General features: G+C 42.5%; 1 protein-coding gene across 1 annotated transcript in view; it reads right to left on the reverse strand.

Moving 5' to 3' along the window:
• LOC115587792 (beta-galactoside alpha-2,6-sialyltransferase 2) overlaps positions 1-20949 on the reverse strand; it is a 62899-nt gene that overhangs the window by 28815 nt on the left and 13135 nt on the right. Inside the window, exons 2-3 of the mRNA XM_030427788.1 lie at positions 7246-7302; positions 4836-5931 (exon numbers count right to left, since the gene is read on the reverse strand). Coding sequence (XP_030283648.1) covers positions 4836-5841 — 1006 coding nt within the window. The 5' untranslated portion in view covers positions 5842-5931; positions 7246-7302. The remainder of the gene's footprint in view (positions 1-4835; positions 5932-7245; positions 7303-20949) is intronic.

Here is a 20949-nt window from a genome sequence, read left to right on the forward strand (position 1 = left end):
TGATTTTTACATCCATCTTCGGGGGATTTTGTCAGTTCACAGCTGCATAATACACATTTTGATGCAGTGCAGCCTTTGGGAAGGACAGCAGGGTGAGAAGAAGTAAGACAGAGCGGGATCAATGCCGTTTGATTTTCTGTGGAAGCTTAGCCTGAGTATTAATGTAACAAAGTCGAGCTTTCCCTCCAACACTGTGAGGCGGCTCCATAATTAATCGGCTCTGTAACCTTCATCTCATTCGTCACGTCGCTAAGTCCCCCGTCAAGCGAGACCTCTTTTTAAAGAACTGATTACCGTGATGATGACACACTGAACCAATAGCCCGCTGCTGTGTGACATGAAGACGTATGCAGAGAAGAAATGGTCGTGAATTTTTATTTTTTCATTGACAATGTTTCTGCGCCCTCTTGGTGACTGTCTTAGGGGCAGATCTGAGGCTTTTTTGAGGGATTTCTTCTGACAAAGGAGGGGTGTTCAAAACATGGAGAGCAATGATTTGGTGCTGACAAAAACATGTTCACCTCCTTTTGTTTTTGAGCATGTGCATTTGTGTCACATTGTTGGCCAGAAACCAAAAAACAAACATGGCAGGATGATGATGATACATCGACAGAGATTTAGAAGCACCTGCAGGGTTTAAGTCAGAGGCCTGGTGCCTGAAACTGAAGCCTGCTTCTCTTTTCATTTCATTCCTCTCTTCTTTTTTTTTCTTTTTCTTCTTAAAATGAGGAACACTCAGTCAGTCAAATGTCCTTCATACTCCAGAACCGAAACAGTAACCAGAAAGACCAAACACAATGCTCATTTTCAGGTTCATATGTTTATTTTGGGTGACTACCAGAATAGGTTTAACAGTTTGGTTTCAAATGTCTTCCCAAAAACTACAAAGAGCACCTCTAAAGGTGACGAGGCGTTTAAGGAACAGTGCTTTCTGTAGGAGAGAGGGGCTTCTGTTGATGGGGATCACTTTAACTTTCAGGACTATTTACATGCACATGAACCTATATAACACATTAGGGAAAAAAGCACGATAGGTCCATCTTTAATGTGTATTTTACATCCAGACACTCACTGAATGTGAACAGATTTTGAGTCCGTATTTCTTTTTTCTTTTTTTTTTACTTTGCAGCAAACCTGTTCGCACCTCAAGCTTTATAAATAAATCTGACCTTATAATGTGCTGATTTATTTTGAAACAGAGCAGTGAGTGGAGGCATCAGTGTTGAAAGACTCTGCAGCGCTGATGTTTACACCGACACAGCACCACAAGCTTATTCCACCATGACCACAAAGTCAAGTGCAGATGCAGATTTAAATAACCTATGTGCTTCTAAATGTCCCGTTTGTCTGCCCTACATTTCTGAGACAGTGTTATCTGCGACAGCTCGTGTCTACAGAATGCATGTAGGCATATTCAATACAATGCATAAGGTCACAGCTCCTCATATCAAAGCTTCTGATTGCTCTGAGCAGCTGAATGCACAAGCAAATGCAAGGGCGCTATACGTGGTGCGAGGGAGCCTGATTGGTTACCAGAGGGGGTTCCGTTCTTTTTTTCTTTTTTTTTCTGAGTGAGCCATCTGTCACTGACTTCACACTCTCCCCACTAACCAGAGAGCTGCCAAAGTCTCTAAACCAAAAGCACACACATTCAAACAAAAAGATATGTAGTCTACTCGGCACACGCTCAACCCAGTCAGCTTGACAAGTCAATCAGCAAAGATTGGAGCCGATCAGTGTGGACAAAAATAGCCATTCATTTACCTTCAAGTCTGAACATCTTAGCCGGCCACCACGCAGATCAAGCTTAAATGTTTGACATATATGTGCAAGTTAGCTGCTAGTATAGTAAACTGCGCCCTGATTCACTTATGTTCAATTAGAACTGTCAGCAAACAACAGTAAATGTCTTTACATGGATCCCAGTAATCTCGTTAGACCTGCACCATCCGGGTCCAGCTCGACTACACTGCAGCTCTGCTCTGTCTAGCTTTAATTATGTTAAGCTGCTCCTAATGAAACTCAACACTTCTCACAGAAGCTTTGCAGTAAACGTGTTCATTAGTGAAAGGTGAGAGCAGTGAGAGCGTTTAAATGTGAAACAGATTGCAGAGTGTTGAGTTCGTGTTAACGGTCACCGGCACAGACACCAAACCAGACTGGCACTCAGCAGAGCGCAGACAGTCCCCGCCTTCATCGGCATCAACTCGCACTCAATCATAGACACCCGCCACCTACATACGCTGGACATTTTTCCATAAAGATCTATGCTATGCTCCAGTTATTCCCTCATAAAGCAGCTCTGGAATTCTTCCTCCCTCGTACCATCAGACTCTCCCTCACTATTGACCTTTTCAAGAGTCGTCTTAAAAACACACTTTTTACTCATTAGCCTTTAGCTGTTCCTAATTCAGTGTGTCTTCAATGTTACTGTTACCGCTGTTGGTGCTATTACAACATGATGGCAATTTATTAAGCATATTTCTGTCATTGTATCATCACTGTGGCCCTTATTTTTAAATTATTACTATTACTGTACCATCACTCTTGTTTCCTTTTCCTCTTCTTTTGTCTTTTTCCTTTGATTTGTATTTCCCTTTGTATGCTGTAAAGCACTTAGGATCAACTGTGTTGAGTGTAAAGTGCTCTGTGATTAAAGTTGAGTTGAGAGACAAAGCAAATAAAAAGTTTGAAAGACAAAAAAAATATGAAAACGTTTTGTGGAAATCCATTCTGTAGGAGCTGTGCTATCCTGCTGACAAACCAACCAACCGACAAATTAACCAACTTGGCGGAGGTTATAACGTCTTTTCAATCCAATTCAGTATCTCAGGACTTCATAGAGTTAGATTACACTGTATGGAGCCATTTATATTTTAAAACAGGTCCCCAGCTTCTTCAGTTGTTGAAGAGAATTGCTGGCGGGGAATGCCCAAGCGCAACGATTAGGTGAATACCACGAGTTGAACTGATCAAGGCAATAATCCTCTTATGGGGGGGGGGGGGGGACTGAACAATTAATCCAAGAATTGAAATCCCAACGTAAGTGCAGCCTCCACAATGCAGAAGAGGCAGTTTTTTGATAGGAGGTTAAATTTGTCACAAGAAACCAATATAACAGAAGAATTGTGGTGCTTAAGAGGTATTCACATAGAAATCATGTTCTCCAGTTGTATAGGAATATGCTTGTTTGGTTCAGACACTGGCAAAAACAACATAATGATTTCTATATATTTGTTTTCAGTAAAAACAAAATGCCAAAATGACCACTCCCACTAAAACTGTGACTCACATTGCCAGGTTTCTATTGAAGTTTTATTGCATTTTGCTTTGATTTATGCACCAAACGTTTTCTCAGTCAAGCAAATAAACTCCAACATACATAATTTCTTCTTAATTACCTGCTTTTCTATTTAGGTTGCTTAAGTGCAAATTGAAACCGCTTTCATTCGTGAGAGGCAACATTTATATTTGAAGTCCCACAATCGGTAAAGCACAACAAACACCTCAATCATCAGTGCGGTGTTTGTTCTGTCCGACACAGTACTGAGGGCTGTGATGAATATTGCAGACTTCGGGTAAAGAACAGAAGAGTTGGTCTGAGCACAAACAGCGCATTTTAGAATCCAGGTCTTTCAGCTCATACCTTTGGCTACACGTCATTCCTCATCCTCTGTTCTGTCGACTGCAGGGCTTCATATAGATTCAGAGTTTTGGAACGAAAACAAAGACAAACTTTTCTATTTCCATACCCCGTTTTGAGAAATATAAAAATGTGCCTTTTTTAAAAACTGCTAGTGATGTAATGTCACCAAGTACATTTACTCAGGTGCTAAACTTCAATACCGTTTTGAGGTAACTGTATTTGCAGCAACATATACAACACTTAAATCATAATATTGAGTGGAAACTCTTAAATTAAAAAAGACACAAGTGTAACATTATAGTAAAATAAGTGCACCTAGTCTGTTGTACATAGTAAAAAAAAACAAAAAAAAAAAACAGTCAGAGCAGTTTATCTCAGGTGAAGAATCACACAGCAGTTCAATGTGTGATTTGGGGCAAATATCCTGAAATCCAATAATATCTACTGGCTCGGGCCCATTGAGTATTGCCATTTTCTGCTGCTTTTTACTGTATCTCACTACATTAATTTTGATAACTTCATTTAATAGTTATTTTTCAGACGACATGCTGCATCAGAACCAAAGCAGAGCATTTAATTGATTTCTTTTGTCAGCCATCAGATAAAAACACTGATTCAAATAACCTGAAAATTGTTGCATTTCAGAACACTATAAATATACATATAGGGGCCTATATAAACTTAGTGTATAATACACATCTACATTGCCATCAAACTGCCCTTTGCTTTGGATGTACATTCCCTAAACCATACAATGTTCGGCAGCTGTGCATGCGGTGCACTGTATTATGCTGCAGATCAGCTGTTTTGGTCGGACTTCCAGCAGGTTATGCACACAGGTAGAGAGATGACACTTAACTACTGCAGGTAATCAATGACTTGGGGATAAGTGCCTCATACAGCTCCACATCAAAAGACCCTATCAATTTGCGTGCATTTAATTTTAGAGGCTTTTACTCAAGTGCTATTCTATCACTGTTTTCTGCACAAAAGACATTTTTGAATTCTCTCCACTTCTAGCCATGACTGCACCATCTCAATAGAGGTGCGGGACTAATATATTGCAGTGAAAAACTAATCTACAGTGAGTAAAGAAGTGACAATAGAGCAAAAACCCTCCCTGAAACTGTATGGGGTTTGGTATGGAGCCCTGAGTTGCTTACTCAAAGTCTTTCCTCTTTCTACTCACCAATCTCTTTGCCCAGTCCTGAGCGCAGGATGGCCCCAGCCGAGGTGACCACTGCACAGGTCTTGAAGCTGCCCCGGTCTTGCCTTCTGTTGAGTTTCTCCAGGGGAAGAGACGGCACAAGACGAGCCCAACCGAGTGAAGAGAATGGCTGCTCCGACCCGTCCACTGTCCTCAGCCAGGCCTGGGCTTTCATTTGACACAGAAGCTCCTTGGCATTCTGGGCGGCGTTGCGATGCCCCGTGTAGGAGACATGGTGTTTGTTGGCACTGACGTAGTCCTTCATGGCACGCTGCAGCCGAGGACTCAGCATGCCGGCAGACACGCGGCCCCGCCAGAGCCGCTGCACCACAGAGGCCGACTTGGAAAAGTAATATTCCTCCAGATCAGAGGAGTATCCACCACCCCTCTTGCCTGCTGTAGTCCTCATCCTGTTCCCGACTTCTTCGTCTTCATTGTCCCTCTCATCTTCTTCTTCCTCCTCCCCACCGTGGTAGCTTGCGGTGCTGATGTGGTTCTGGTACTCTGCAGTCTGGGAGGTTCTCTCCCGACTCTGAGCTGCAGCGTCTGAGTGAGAACCCACATTTTCTGTACCAAAGGAGGACCAGGCAGCCAGGCTCTGTGGGTCCAGGTAGTCCTGGTGGCTGGTGTCCGGGCCACCATAAATGGCGTAAGGAGCACTGTTGGGGCTGCGGCTAGCCTCCAGGCTGAACTCTGGGGTGTTGGAGCTGGCAGAAGGCTCATGCTCTGGCTTATCTCTGGGGTAGGTTGTAGTCAAGGTAGAGGCTAGTTCAGAACGGGAGCCAAGGTTGGCATGCTGTTGATGGGAGGCCTGTATAGAGGCCAGGCGTCGAGTGTCAGGGTGCTGGGAGAGTAAAGAGCCAGCAGAGGTCAGGGGCTCGTTCACACGAGCATCCAGGAAGTAAGAGAGGAGGGCGAGGAAGAGGAGAACCCACGCCAGCATTCCCACCAGCACCAGCCTCCGCCACTGCCTCATACTGGACTTCATCACCTCTCACTCACATACACGCCTGGTCAGCTGGCCCACCAACAACAAAGCCCCACGGCCAGGAGGGAGCCCGGAGGTCAGCTGGAGGGCCTGGAAAAGAGCAGATGTCACAATGAAACCGCTCAGTGGAGAAATATTAAATGTTTTTTTTAAAGTAAGAGTAAAATTACTTTACTGAGACAACACACACATATGATGATGGGATTAGGCAGGCACATTTTTTTAGCAATTCCTTTGATTGATGGTCGGCCACCTTAAAGCTGCACTATGTTGTTCCGGGGAACAAATTTTAATCAGAAGAGAAAGATTTCATTTACTGATTGTGTTATGCCCAAACAAACTAAATACACTCTTTTCAACAACACAGCTGCATACTGTTTTACTTTGTTTATATGTGGTGGACCCTGCCACCTTTCTAGCTTCAATTCAATTCAATTCAATTCAATTCAATTATGAAAAAAAATATATATTTCTGACTTTGCATCATTACCTCATTAATATTTTTAATATCAATTCTGAGTTTGGACTTCTTCTCCAAAACTATGTAGTGTCCTTTTAACAATTGTTTATTGGTTAATCATTAATAATATAGGATATACGTTGGGCGTGACTCCACCAGAAAACTGTTTTAATCACGACATGATCTACATTAGATGCAAAATCAAAGTGAGCTACTTTAAGAGCTGATAGAACAGACAAAGTAAACATCAAGTTACTTGAGAAAATAAATAACACAAAACTGACTTCAAATCAATTGCGAGGCTTCCATCTGCTCCGACAAAATCAAGCTCATAATGAGGCTACTAATTCGCTAAAAATGAATATATTATAATATTATTCTTATCATAGTTGAAAAATAATATTAGTTTAAAACTACAAATGACTTGCATTTGAATCAAACACAATTTTACATAGTATCTTTTATTCTACTTCAATATATCTGATAAGCAGAAATTTCTGATTTGTGACAAGATGATTCTGTGCCCATCCCCAATTGTTGGTTAACATATTTTTTAATTGGATAATTTCTTTAAACAGCAAATAATTGTTTAAGATCCCTAAAAGGGACAATTTTATATTAAGAGAATTTTACATTAAATGACTGATCATGCAGACAAAAAACAGAAGAGAGAAGTCTTTTTTCCTAACCTTGTAAATACAGCAATTAAAAAAGGCACAATATGTAATAATTGATCTATGTAGCTAATGGCAGCTACAGTTGGCAACAGTTCACACTTTGTATTTTGATATGCTGCCTCCTATTTGTTTGGAGTACAAATACGACAGGTAGCCAGCTCTTGCATATGGGACCTTTAAAATTGTGCATTTTCTAAAATGCTCAAGACTTTGGACAACCCCCTAGAGGAAACATGTACCAGTAAAGCAGACGTTCCTGACACTCACCTCAACTGATGCTTCTATTTCTTCATGTCCACGAGCGCTCCAGGATTTAACGGGACCCTGAGAAGAGGAGTGGTACAAATTAGTGGAGTCAAGAGTTCATGTGCATACATGAAGCAGTGTGTGCATGAAAACACACGGCTCACACAGACACAGAGCAGGAAAACACCTCCTGCAGGGCTCAACTTGGCTGCTCTCCACTCATAACAACAAAAAAAAAAAAGGAGAAACATTTTTAAGACTGCAGCCATCCACTAACTGGAATCAAATCTACAGCCTCACTCATGAATTCTCCTGCACTTAAGTCAAAAGAAGAAGTGAAGGTAGAGAGTTTTTAATTCTCAGAAGAATTTTAGACTCAGTGTGATGAATCAGATCTCTTTAATACATGCAGCATGGAGAGAAGACCCAAAGTGTTCTCTACAGTCTTCCAAATGTTTCTGACTGAAATACAAACAGAGGACATACTTTTGCAACAGCTGGTAATTACCCCTTTCCCAAAACAACGGTTGGGTTGATTATGCCTTTACCAGGACAGTGACCCTTGGATGTTTTATTAGGACAGTAAATGTCATCTTATCCATCTTCCTACAACACTTCATGCAGAGAGAATTGCCCCTGATATGATTTTCTGACCCTTATACCTTAAAGAGGAATCTCCCATCCTCTTACATCCTCCCTTTTGACAGAAAGTGTCAACACAACATTTCTGGGAATTACATTTGAAATTCAAATAAAGCAAAACCATTAACAACAACAACAACAAAAATCACTTAATTTGATCTCAAACGTATGACTCTTTGTAACAGTAAATAGAAAATACAACAGGACACATTAAAACAAATCAGTTAGCTCAACACCATTGAACCCCCAAGATCTGCAATCATTTTGTCCGAACTAGTTGTTTCCTTGATAAATTGCATTATTGTGCCTGTTCTGATGTCGTTCTCTTTTGGGGTCACCTGACTCTGTGTAGTCAGCATGCAAATGCCCCTTTCTCCTCTATGTCTTCCTGCACACTCGTTGGTTAAAGCGAAACTCTCGCCAAAAAGCAACCAAGGCTTTATTTGGGATTGAATATGAGTCAAACCTTTGTGTGAAAGCATAATTATGACGAAAGAGGCACTTTTAAGATTTACCGTAGTTTCGGTTTTCGGCACGTTAATTTTGAACGGGAGTGCATGGGGCAAGACATGCTAGCATCAAAATCGCTATTTTTAGAACACTAAGAAGGCTCGCCACAACATGAAACTTTGCTCGTAGCAACACTAGGGTTTCTACTCATGAACAAGAGCATTGAGAACATTGTTTGTGTACACAGAGTTTATGAAAAAGAAGGTTTTTGAACTACTCACGTTAGCTCCTGCGCTCTTGCGCGTTGCCGTCATGGCAGGCAAAAAGTGTTGATCCCCAAGTGCGACCTGACAGGCACGCTTGAGGAGCGGTTCATCATTACTCTCCTGCCTGTCAGGTCGCACTCGGGGATCAACACTTTTTGTCTGCTAAGTTTCATGTTGTGTCGAGCCTTCTTAGTGTTCTAAAAATAGCGATTTTGATGCTAGCATGTCTTGCCCCATGCACTCCCGTTCAAAATTAACGTGCCCAAAACCGAAACTACGGTAAATCTTAAAAGTGCCTCTTTCGTTGTAATTATGCTTTAACACGAACGTTTGACTCATATTCAATCCCAAATAAAGCCTTGGTTGCATTTTGGCGAGAGTTTCGCTTTAACTGTCCGTTGCCATTTTTCTGTGATGGATGGGGTGTCTTAGTATCAGTATAAATGACATCAGTTTGACTGGTGACTGCAAGTAAATCAGAAGGTGGTGTGGTAGGTATGAATATATAAGGACATTTGGAGCCTATTTGTTGCTCTGCTGTCCAGGATCCAGGATTGGATAATGGCGACTGTGGTGACCAATCCAACAATAAAACAACAGCCATGATATTCCTATAGTATCCCGTCTCAGCATTATCTCAACATTACAAATAGAGCAAATGATTCCAAGAGGTCAACACCTGGGATCTTTTAAAACTACGATGAGCTCACATGTTATGGAATAATCAATTGATTGACTAAATGATGATAAAATTAATCATTAGTTGGAGCCCTAAACAGATTTTTTGTTTTTCCCTCCACTATTGTTGCTCCTTAAATTCAGTGCAGTTACCAGATAACATTTAACACTATCGCCTCACTCATCATGGATTCACTGTTAGCCCTCGCCTTGTCTTGCTTCGCACCACTGCTCATTTTCCCTGAGGCTTGAAAAAAAATAATATTATGTCTCATAAAAATGCAATAATTTCTTCTGTCATGAGAGACTACAGCTGCAACTAACAGCGCTTTTCATCAGTAATTCAGCTTTTTTACTTACATCTACAAAAATGTTGAAAAACACTGAAAATGTTCCCTGTTCTTCAGCTCAAACCATATATCAAATATCCAAAAATGTTATATCAGGGAACCATATATCATCTAATATCACAATATTTCATAATATTTAATATCAAACAGCTGTTACACCATCTTCTGACCTTTATTTTGAAAAGTCATCCATTAAAGAAAGCTATTCTGTTATCTTCGCAATTCATCCTTTGCACTGAAATATAAAACATAACTTTTATGTAGAACTAGATTATTTTATACTATTTTCTTGTTAAACACCTCGAGACCTCACACTGCCCTAGCCTGTAGCTCCCATCATTTTGAAATAATTCCCAGTGTATTAAAATACGAAAATAAAATTTTAAGGCTTTGAATAGCAGATACTTTAAGTTGCCATCAATAAATGCAACATGAAAAATCCACCTAAGATATGTGATATATCATCTATTGGGATATTTAGGAAGGACAATATCTTGACGCACACGGTTGACACAAGCCTAGATAACGGTTTTCTGCCCACCAACAAAAACATTGACAAATCCTTTCCAGCTCTAGCAGACACACTCTTCAATTCAGGCATGGTGTTTCATCTCCACTCAGGCTCCTTCAACTTTTCTTTATTTCTTTAAACGATCATTCTGCTGATTATTATCACAAATAATCAACTGATTGATAAGTCTATCAAAATGTCAAAATGTTCCAATTGCTTCTCCTGTCCAACCAACAGTCCAAAAACCCAATGACTCCTCATTTTCTATCAGAAAAGACAAAGAAAAAGCAGATCTATACATTTAAGAATCTTACATTTCCATTTCCACTTTTAACTGTGCTCAGAATGGAAACCCCACCCCACCCCGCCTCCAAGCAAACCGTGACGACCCCCTTGAATGAGCCTTGTGAGAATCATGTCTGTGCAGGAAACCTGAGAGAAAGGCATTTTCAGTTTAGGTTCACTCCCTGTTCAGAATGTGTTTCATCGCTTTCAGCTGCTTCAGGGGTTGTGTTAAGTTTCTGCTGGTGGAAACCCAACATTTCCTGATTTTGCTGCTTCAGAATAAAAGCTTTTGAATAACTGAATGAGGGAGGAGTTTTACTGTGTCGAATTCATAGGAAATGCATTGCATTTGCTGCCGAATTAAAGGAGCTTCGTAAGTGGCTCTTTTTTGACAGTGCTGTGAGGACGAGGAGTATTTAGGCTACAGCCGCTTCTCTGATCACTACACAAGCCAGGTGTCAGTCAAAGACACACCATCAAGAAGGTATCCCTGTTGTCATCGAAATGCAAATCCCTGCCGCACTGGGCTGATGTGCCGAGTCAATCCAAGTGGAGCCAAGCCGGCAGATGTAATGGAAAAACGGCCAAATAGTGGGCAAGTAGTTGTCTCTCCATTGACTAATCGACTAAACTGTTACAGCTCTAATCTCTCCTATTCTGTTCATAATCAAACCAAAAACAGTCAAATAAAATCTGCTCTATTGTCTTTATTTCATGGTGTTTTCCTCCCTGCGCTGTCACCATTGCAACAACCATTAAAGCACTGTGATTATGAGACAACCCCTCATCATCACTTCATATGTGTGTGAATATGATACCTTTGCTTTTTTTCATTTCCGTACAAAAAACCCCATCATCAAGAACATTCTCATTATCAGCCTCACTAGAACACCCTGGTGTACAACACGTTAGCTCTACTGATGGCTTACAGAGTGAAATACACAGCAATGAAGGTAAATAAATGAACCATTAAATTGCCTCAAATCAGAGGACTACAATCCTGTGAACCACACCTAATTATGAGCTTTGGTCTCTTAATGTGGGAGCATTGAGCGAGAGAGAGAGAGAGCGAGAGAGAGAGAGAGAGAGAGAGAGAGAGACCGGGTGAGGCAGGAGAAAAGAAACTCCTCTAGTCCTAATTACAGCTAGCTTCCTGTCTCTGAAGCTGCCGGGTCCTGCAGGAGTGATCGCAGGCACACAGGAGGCCAAAGCTCATCCACTGACCAGAGTCAGGCAGCAGGGAGCAACTGGGTCAGAGTGAGAAGAGACAGTATGGGAGAAAGAAAATAACTGCAAAGAGACGGACGCAAAGGCAAACACATCTGACTCCTTCTGAAAGCATGCAGCGTGTTCTGTTTAAGGCCTGAGGGCCACAGACAGGTAAAATAGGTGTCAGCCAATAATCCCCTGTGTAGCAGTTCCAATGTGTCTACAATGCAGGGGTTGAATGTTATACAGCAGAAAATATGCCATGTAACACCTGAAAAAGACAACAACGTGGCCTGATGCCCAAAGAGACAAAAAAAACAAGCAGCTGCCCAATGACAGAGTCGTCAACAAGCAAATGCCATCTATATGCACCACTGCGTGTGTGTGTGTGTGTTTGCCCGGAAGAATATTGTGCCTGTGTGCCTGTGTGTGTGTGTGTGTGTGTGTGTGTGTGCCTGTGTGCCTGTGTGTGTGTTTGTGTGTGTGTGTGTGGGCCTGTGTGTGTGTGCGCGCAGCTAGTTTGCCTCACCTGGCAGCAATCAGGATGTGTGCTTCAGTAACTGCAGCGAAACAACATAAATGCGTGGCACAGATGGAGAGGCGGGGGTGGAGGACAGAGCTAGTCTTGTGAGGGCTACACAAAGAAACGGTACAAAATGGGAAACATGGAAACGAGACACTGCCAGACAGCAGAGGACGACTTAATGACTTAGTGGGAGTCGGCAGGAGACGGTGATGAACAAAAGGAGCCCGAATATACAGCGTAGATCTCGTACAGTGAAGAGCAAAAACCGAAATATCCAATATGACTATACGATTGTAGGAGAGGAAGAGATGGGCTGTGTATGCAGGTCATTTGCCCTCAGGAGGATAATTATGTTAAAAATAGGAAAAATGAGCAGTGGGGGTGAACAGACAGGAAACATGTTGTGTTTAGTGGAATACATCTCGGTTAATGTCTCAGCTAATACAAATCATACATTAGGCCTCAGGACATACAAGGTGGGTCAATATTTGATGAGTTTAGGTGGTGAAAAAAGGCCCACTGCAATTTCACAAAGCTCAAGGTCAAATCTTCAGTTGTTCCTTGCCAAACCAACAGTCCCACACTCTTAGATGGCAGATCATTCACTACAATATACGGCGGCAGAGGCAAACCTCTGATTTCTGAAGCTGCAACTAGAAAATGTTCAGGATTTATTTTCAATATTATTGTCTGTTAAATGATAATGGCCTGTTTAAAAAAGGTGCAATATGTATTTTTTGTTTTTTGTTTAAAACATTCAAAACCAACAAACGTTATCGACAGAGTCATAACAGAATTGACGTCATTTGAAAGACGTCTATGAATTGTTTTGCAGATAGCATGCTAACCAGCTAGCTCCTAGCCACTTTGAACTACAAGATGACAATAAACAACACCAAGACTATGTAGGGAAGTATATGGGACTCAGACGGACGGCACCATAAAATATGTAGGGTGTAATGTATAGGAGATGCACTGCTATTTGATTATAAGGGTAATTAATCACTGGCGATTAATAATACACTCGTAGATGGGGCACCACCTCCGTTGTTTGATTTACAGTTATTCTGGCTACTGGTCACTCTTCCACATTTCAAGAAAAATGGGTCAACCTAGTAAGTTTCCTGCCCGCAGTTAGTTCAGAAAACAAATCCCACTCTCAAGACTGTGTGATAAAAAAAGAAGCGTGAGCCAGTAGCTGGTTAGCTTAGCACGAACAGCTTAGTACAGGGCTTTGTCCAAAGCTAACAAATCTGCTGGTAGGCAGGTTTTGGTACCTTTGGACGGAGCCGGAACAGCCATTTCCGTAAGTCTTAACGCTAGGCTACAGTAACAGGCTGCCGACGGTAGCTGCATGCTTAACTTGAAAGTGGCATCCATCATCAGCCGTTCTCGGAAACGACCTGTGGACAGTCATATCAGCGTCGTACCAGCATTTCAATACAGTTTTAATGTCTGCATCTCTACAATATGTCGCAGGCATAAAGAGAGTGCACACACCAGACGAAGGGCAGTTCCTCTCCTGTGCTTTCGCGCTCTTTTAATGGGGGTAAAGGATGATCCTGTCATCATAGCTATTGATGATTATCAAAGGCAAACTCCATGTAACCAGACGGGGCAGGCAGGAGCAGCAGACGCTCGCCAATGCAGCCGCCGTGCACTCAACAAGTGGGCAGTGTGTTATACAGGTCGGTGTAGGTTGCTGGTTGTTTTGGGGTTTTTTGTAACGGGCCGTAAACGTGTTTATTATTTATGATGTAAAGTTGGGTGTTTTATATGCTGAAAGACTACTTGGAAACAGCCCCAAGTGGCCATGTGAGGAGCTGCACTGGCTTCATTTTCCAGAAAGAAAAAATTTTTAGTGCCTAGGTCTTGTTTACGACTCGACGACAGGTCTGTTGCTGAGTGGCAGCTGGTGTCCCCGTGATCCTCCTCCTCTCTCTCACAGTGTGCAGCAGTGTGGAGCACAGAGGAATGACAGCTGCTGCTTTTTTATTCACTACATTCTCACAGATAACTGCTCCTGCGACCTGCTCCATTTTAGGTGGCATCAGCCAATAAGCAAACAAATGTGGCCGCTAATGATGCCAGCGCGCGCTTTTCATTCGCAGCAGAGAATGCATTCAATGTTTGCACAGCTGTTTGAGAGAAAGTTCTCTTGGGAGATACTTTCCTGCCTTTTTTAAAGAGCTGGACATTTGGCCTTGAGATAAACCGTGTCCTGCAGGCCTTTGTCACCCCGCATGACAAACTTTACAGTGATACCGCTGTTCTCAACTGTCAGCGCGAATAAAAACAAGGTATCAATGTTGAGTCACAGGCTGAATCTAAAAGTCCAGACTTTCCGGACTGCAGAGTCATTGATTCTGCCGACACGTCCCCGGGAAGTCCGCAAATGTGCCTCAGGCTGTCCAAATCCACAACTCATCTGTGAACTTCCAGAATAAACATACTTCATAATGGTATGGATGCAACAATGTAAAAAGGAAGTTATAATGTCAACACCAGTATTGTAGCATTAAAAAACTGCAAAAGAAAACAACACTTTGATATGAGCTGCAGGGTTGGGAATTTCCATGACTGTCCCTGGAAATGAATGAGGTCTGGGATCCTGTCTCAACACATTTCCTTCCCTCATGCCTCAGCATATTCGCTGACCTGACGCGATGACAGTGAACATGTCACGGTGTACAAATGAAGCCCGTGCGGGTTCAGTCTCCAAGTCCAGAGGATTGGATTCGGTCACGGACTAAATTCTGTCACGCACAACTGATTGAATCTTTTGACAGCTGTGAAATCATTTAGTGCCGTTACCATCAAACATATTTCTAAAAGTTGACTCGATGTGCAAAGTTGGAATTTATGCAAATGCATTGCAAAAATAAAGAGTACTATCAACGTTTCTGTTCCAGCCAGGTGTGTGTGTGTGTGCATGTGCTTGTGTGTGTGTGCGCGCACTTTAATTTAGCTGCTTTGGCAGGAATGTTGATTTTTGTCACTGCTTGTCTTTTGCTGCTTGTGCATCTTTCGGCATGATTTAATACCGCAGCTGTTCTCTCTGCCTCCGTGTGTTTCTGAGGCTACATGTCGATGTGCCCTCAAACCAGGTCCGACGCATGTTTGCCCCCGTTATATGATGAAACTGAAGATGACACTTGGTTTTCAGATTCTAAAATGTAGACAGATTATGATTCCTGGCAACATTAGCTACTACTAGCACTCCGTAGTAATCAAGATGATTTGTGAGTTTCTGAATCTCATACAGATTGTACAAGTTGAAATGATCAGCTCAATCTTTCCTTGATTCAATAAATTGTATTTGTGATATTATATTAAAAAAAAAAGGTAATTCAAATCTTAAAAGATAGTTAAGAGTTAAATAATTAAAACTGTTTCAATATTAATTATCTGCAGCATCGTTACACAGGTATTAGCTGCACCTTCTCACCCTCTCTTCCCTCAGAGACACACACACATCAGGGTTTCTCCGAGTGTAGTGCAAGAGCAGCAGCCTTGCAATACCACAGTTTTTAAACTAAAATGTGTCATACTCTAGCTTGCAACCTCCTGGTTAAGTGAAGAGAGTTAGCTGCGGAGATGACAACAACTTCGACTAAGGCTCACTTAAGGTGGACCTGCTTTGCTCATGTAAGTGACCAAGCCTTCCTCTAAACCCCACTGGCCCACTTGACCTGGCATAACCCTCAGATTCCACCGAGCTCATCTTCATCAAGTTAGGGTTGCCGAAGGTAATCTTGGTCATTCTAAATAATGCTCGTGTTTCCAGTGTCCCAGAGGCGGAAAATACAAGCCGACTCAACATTTTTCACAGAAGTGGACCGCAGTCGCGTCAATCTGCACAGAGCAGAACAATCAATCAAGGAGTCGGACAGCAAAACGGCAGAGTGCACCTGGTCAATTTTAATTTTAACGATAAACACACTTAAAAGAGACAATTAACGAAACACTTTAACTACTTATCCTTATCAACCACAGTAGAAGAACTATAATCATGGAGAAATAACGTAATAAAAACAATCCAAGCAACGTAACAACAGGCAGATGTGACGCTCTGCTCCTCAAATGCTCCCAGCGTCTTTTATGCAAGCACATTCTTTGAGTCCCAGCATGCCCTGCTGCTGCCTGCTGTAATATTCTCAATGTGTCTACAGTACAGGCATAGCCAGAGGTGACTGTACTGAACTACAGCCACTGTGTGACTGCCAGGTAAGTGATTGGACAGGGCCTCTAGGGAATACTGCCACACAGCATCTCAGCGAAAATTGTTCAGTCCACTTTACTGCACCCTGCTGAGGAACCAGGGTGGAGAGGCGGCGTTATGAATTCTTTAATCACAGCCAACCTGAAGAGGTTTCTGCAGGGAGAAGAGGTTGTGGCTGTTGCACAGGAAAATCAAAGGCCACCTGAACTTTTTCATTAAATACATAGCAAATACAGAGGTTGGCTCACAGCATCATATTCAAAATTCAGCATCAATCATGTTAAATCACAATGAGCAGGCAGAATCAGATTCGAGCCGGCATTAAAAGATAACAAGGAAATTATAAGAGTCTTACAAAAGTATAGGAGAACACGCTGTCCCTTTTTTAAAAATTCTGCACACTACATGGCAACGGGAAGCAAGTGTGCACGTTCTCTCAAATACAACGCTGACCAAAGGGCTTGTTCCTCATAAAATATTGAGCCCCCAAGAGTGGAGTTGTTCTCCATCTAAAAATATAAAGCCGTTTCTCCTTTAATATTCATCTTGCTGCAGCTCAGGCAGCAACCAACTCATACATCACTGTGAGGTTACAAAAAGGCAACAACACCAGGTCGGATGAGCATTTGTAGACCAACTGACAGAAACACGAACTCTGTGCTCCGAAGACATTTTTGTGATTTCTCAATTCATTTGTTAACATCTGAAATTCCAGGCCACATCTCCCAGGACTGTGTGGAACAGAACATGAAATAAAAACAGGTAAGGTACAGTGTGTGCACCATGTACGAAAAGGGAGAATTTCCAGCAGGCTTTACATGAGGGACACAATTAGAAACAGGCTGAAATAGAAGTGGGTACTGGTGGTGGGTGTATCTACCTCCACTACAGGGGCCCAGAGTTCTTTATGAACTCAAGTGGAGTGTTTTCTGGGTTAACGCAGCCAAAATCTGACTCTCAGGGCTCAAGGCTAAAGAAGCAGACCTCTCATTCATGTGAACTGAGCTCGTTTAAAGGAAGCAGCAGGGGTACCAGCGCAGGGTCGGCTGGCAGAAATGTTGAACTTGGCAGTACTTTTGCTGTAATGCAACGAGACGTCATCCTGGAAGTCGCCTGGTTGACCAATACAACGAATGCAATAGCATATTCAGGGTGGATTACTTTGTAATGGGAATGTCGCAGGAAGGTGTTTTTGCTTTTGCTTGAGGTTCCTTTTTCTTTGTCTAGTTGGAGCTAGCTTAGTTGCTAGGACATCTGTTTCTAGGGGGGATCAAAACAAGCCAGATTGGGTGTTTCTGGGTTGCCACCCCTGCACGCCTCAGCTTCTCCAGTTCTTGCCTCGGTGAGATATTTGCATCTTGATTCATGGCGCGAGGCACCAGGCTGCCGCACCTCTAGAATTTCAGTCTGGATGTGCGAAATCCCTTTTGGACAGAGATCAGGGCGGTAATGTGATAGTCAGCAGGAGGCTATGATGGGAGGCTTTTCACCCCACCTTCAACTAGAGCCAGTCGAGACAACTGTAAACACTAAGACTTGATTCATCTTTTTAGCATACTTAAAGGATAAGTTTTCCCGGAAATGAAAATTCAGTCATTATCCACTCACCCTCATGCTGATGCAAGGTCAGGTGAAGTTTTGTAGTCCAGAGAACATTTCCAGAGCTTCACAGTAAAACACTGTTGCAGAATTCTCCTAAACAACGGAGGTAGTAGTGGATGTTCTTAAAAAATAACATTGCTCCATACAGCTCACTTACATTTCATATTTTAGAACATTTAGCAGACACTTTTGTCCAAAGCCACTTACAGTAATTAATTCATACATTCATACATTGATGCGGTGGCTGCCATGCAAGGTGCCGACCAGCACATCAGTGCATTAGCGTGATCCAAGTTTCCAGAATTGATTTTAAAAGATCTTTTCTTGCATTTTTTTGAAGCCAAAATCTTCGCTGTAGCTGCTAAGCGAAAGTACGTTAGTGCTCACCCCCTTGAAGTGGATGCAGAGCTATGCAGAGCCATTGTATGGTTTTACACAGTCATTTTATTCATGTTTTTACGTCCCAATCTACTTCAGTTGTTAAGAATGCTGCAACACTGTTTTGGCCCACAAAACTTCACCTCACTATCCATCGGCATTGGGTTGAGCATATAATTAGACAGATCTCCATTTTTGGGTGCAATTATCCTTTAACCTTTCCTGATTGTGTTTTAGTCATCTCAACAGAGAAGTGAAGAAGTTAGGACACTGATAATGAGTACATCCTGTCTAGTGTATCCAATTCAGGACTGTACTCATCCTGGAATCTTCAAATTAGCAAATTCCTGCTTCAACCGTGCCGAAGAGTGTGAATACCAGGGAGGCTGTATAGCTGTTGTTCGCACTGACGAAATCATAAGTCCCAAGGCAAGACGACAAGGTATAAACCTGTGAAGCAGCCGAACAGTGTTTAATCTCAGCATCTGAACTGCAACATACGGGTGAGAGAGCTCACATAGAAGGAAAACTAACCATCTTATCAACACCCCTCTTACACGCTAAATTTGACTTTGTGCAAGTGTGTGGGCTGCATTTGAAATTTGCCCATCAGATATAAGAAATGTAATCCTAGAAATAAGTCTTGACGAATAGAATTCCCGTTACAAAACTGTCATTAACGCAGAGACACTTACACAAGTATTGATTTGTACCATTTTGAGGGACTGTTGTAACATGAACTGTCCATACTTAGCCAATACAAGGCCTAATATTTCACAGTAAAGCACATAATGCCTTATCATAGACAGACAGACATTAGTCTGGCTGTGGATCAGACGAGATAAATGAGCCACTGCGGATAAGACGGGGACATCAGAAGTCACTCCAAGTCCTGAGCTAAAGTGAGAACGCGGAGCTAAAAGAAGAAGCATATGCACGGACTAAATGAACCACGTCTCTCTCCCCACTTAATGAACCCCCCTGCTACATGTCCACCCTGCTTTAGCCTCAGGAGGCAATGTGGTTATTACCATGTAGGACATCAGAGTTCACCCTGTGTAATTACACTGCCAGCGTCCAAGCTCTCCGAAGGGTCCGCTACACTTCATCTCATCTTGAAACCCCGAAGTGCAGCTGTTAAGAATAGCCTGCAGACTGAACGGCTGGCTACCTCCAGCTCGTACAAATGAGCAACTGAGGACAGGGCGATGTCGGGGCTCAAGCACCTTCTTGTTGTGTAAAACAAGTAGGAGCTTTTACAGCGTTTCACATCTTCAATTGATGCCAAACGCACAGCGTAGTTTCCAGGCCAGGGGAGACGAGAACAAAATGGGGCTGATATCTTTGTTTTGGATGATGGATAGAAGGATTATTACGTTTCACTTCCGAGCCAAAACCTTAAAAAGGAGACATATTGTGCTCATTAACCGACTCACAGTTTATTTTGAGTTACGACTCGCTACATGCTTTAACGCTCAAAAAACACATGTCAAGTGCTGCAGCTCAGTACTCGCCCCCTGTCTGCTCTGACTGGTCGGCTCACACACGCCTGACCCAGCCCGACAGGGCAGCTGTGCTAAACCAATTCTTACGTGTCAAACTAGCCGCTGGACATAAATTATGCAAATTTGTGACATTGTTGATGTAGTGCGATGTCACTAGATCACGGAACTAGAGGTGAGGCTGCTGATGAGGCATTTCAGCAGCAGCGTTTTCTGTGGGAGAGAGGAGCTTCTGTCAGTGTGGACTTTGACCTTTTTAGCTTTCATAATCTCTTACATTCACAAGAGCACCAAAGGAAAGGGGGGGGGGGAAGAGCATAATAGGTCTCCTTTAAAGGAGACCTATTATGCAAAACTCACTTTTTCGTTGCTTTAGTGTGTATATTTGCATATCCGGAGTACCCCCCCCCACCCCTTAAGAATGATTTTCGACCATTAAGTCAATGTTTTGTAAACTGGCGGAGTCAGGAAATGTGTCTCTAAAGGAGCCAGTTGGATTTCACCCGTGCTGTTACGTAACAGAGCGGGTGATTTGAATACTCCCACCCTCATGCTGGATATCTCCTCCCATATTACGCCAGCTACCTGAACAAGGATCCGCCATTTTCTCGCTTCACTCGTACGCGACAGCCTGACCGCTACCATGTACAACCCGAAAGCCAAGCACTCCTGCTCTGTCATCGGATGCATGGATACTCATGTTTCCCTTCATTGCTTCCCTACCAAAGAGGATATCAGAGCGAAGTGGCTAAATTTTATTTTTCAGGGACGCGTCCCAGCTTCAGTGAGCAAAGGTGTTTTTGTCTGTGCCAGTCACTCCACGCCGGACTGTTTCAGCAACCAGGGTCAGTATAAGGCTGGACTGGCAACGAGATTGTTCCTAGAAGATGGATCCATACCCACTGTCCGTGGCAACGCCACAGATGAAGGAACTGTAAGTATTTAAAAAAAACAGTGTAGTTTGTGTTACTTTGGCCGTTTAGCACATGAGCTAACGCTAACCGTCGATGTAAATATGAGGCTGAACTAACGTTAAGTTACAACGTTGGGCTTACTGGTCATATGATTCACGGTAATGTTAATCAGCAGTCTTTTAAAACATGA

Source organism: Sparus aurata, chromosome 9 (assembly GCF_900880675.1).
Source record: "Sparus aurata chromosome 9, fSpaAur1.1, whole genome shotgun sequence".
NCBI classification, from domain to species: domain Eukaryota; kingdom Metazoa; phylum Chordata; class Actinopteri; order Spariformes; family Sparidae; genus Sparus; species Sparus aurata.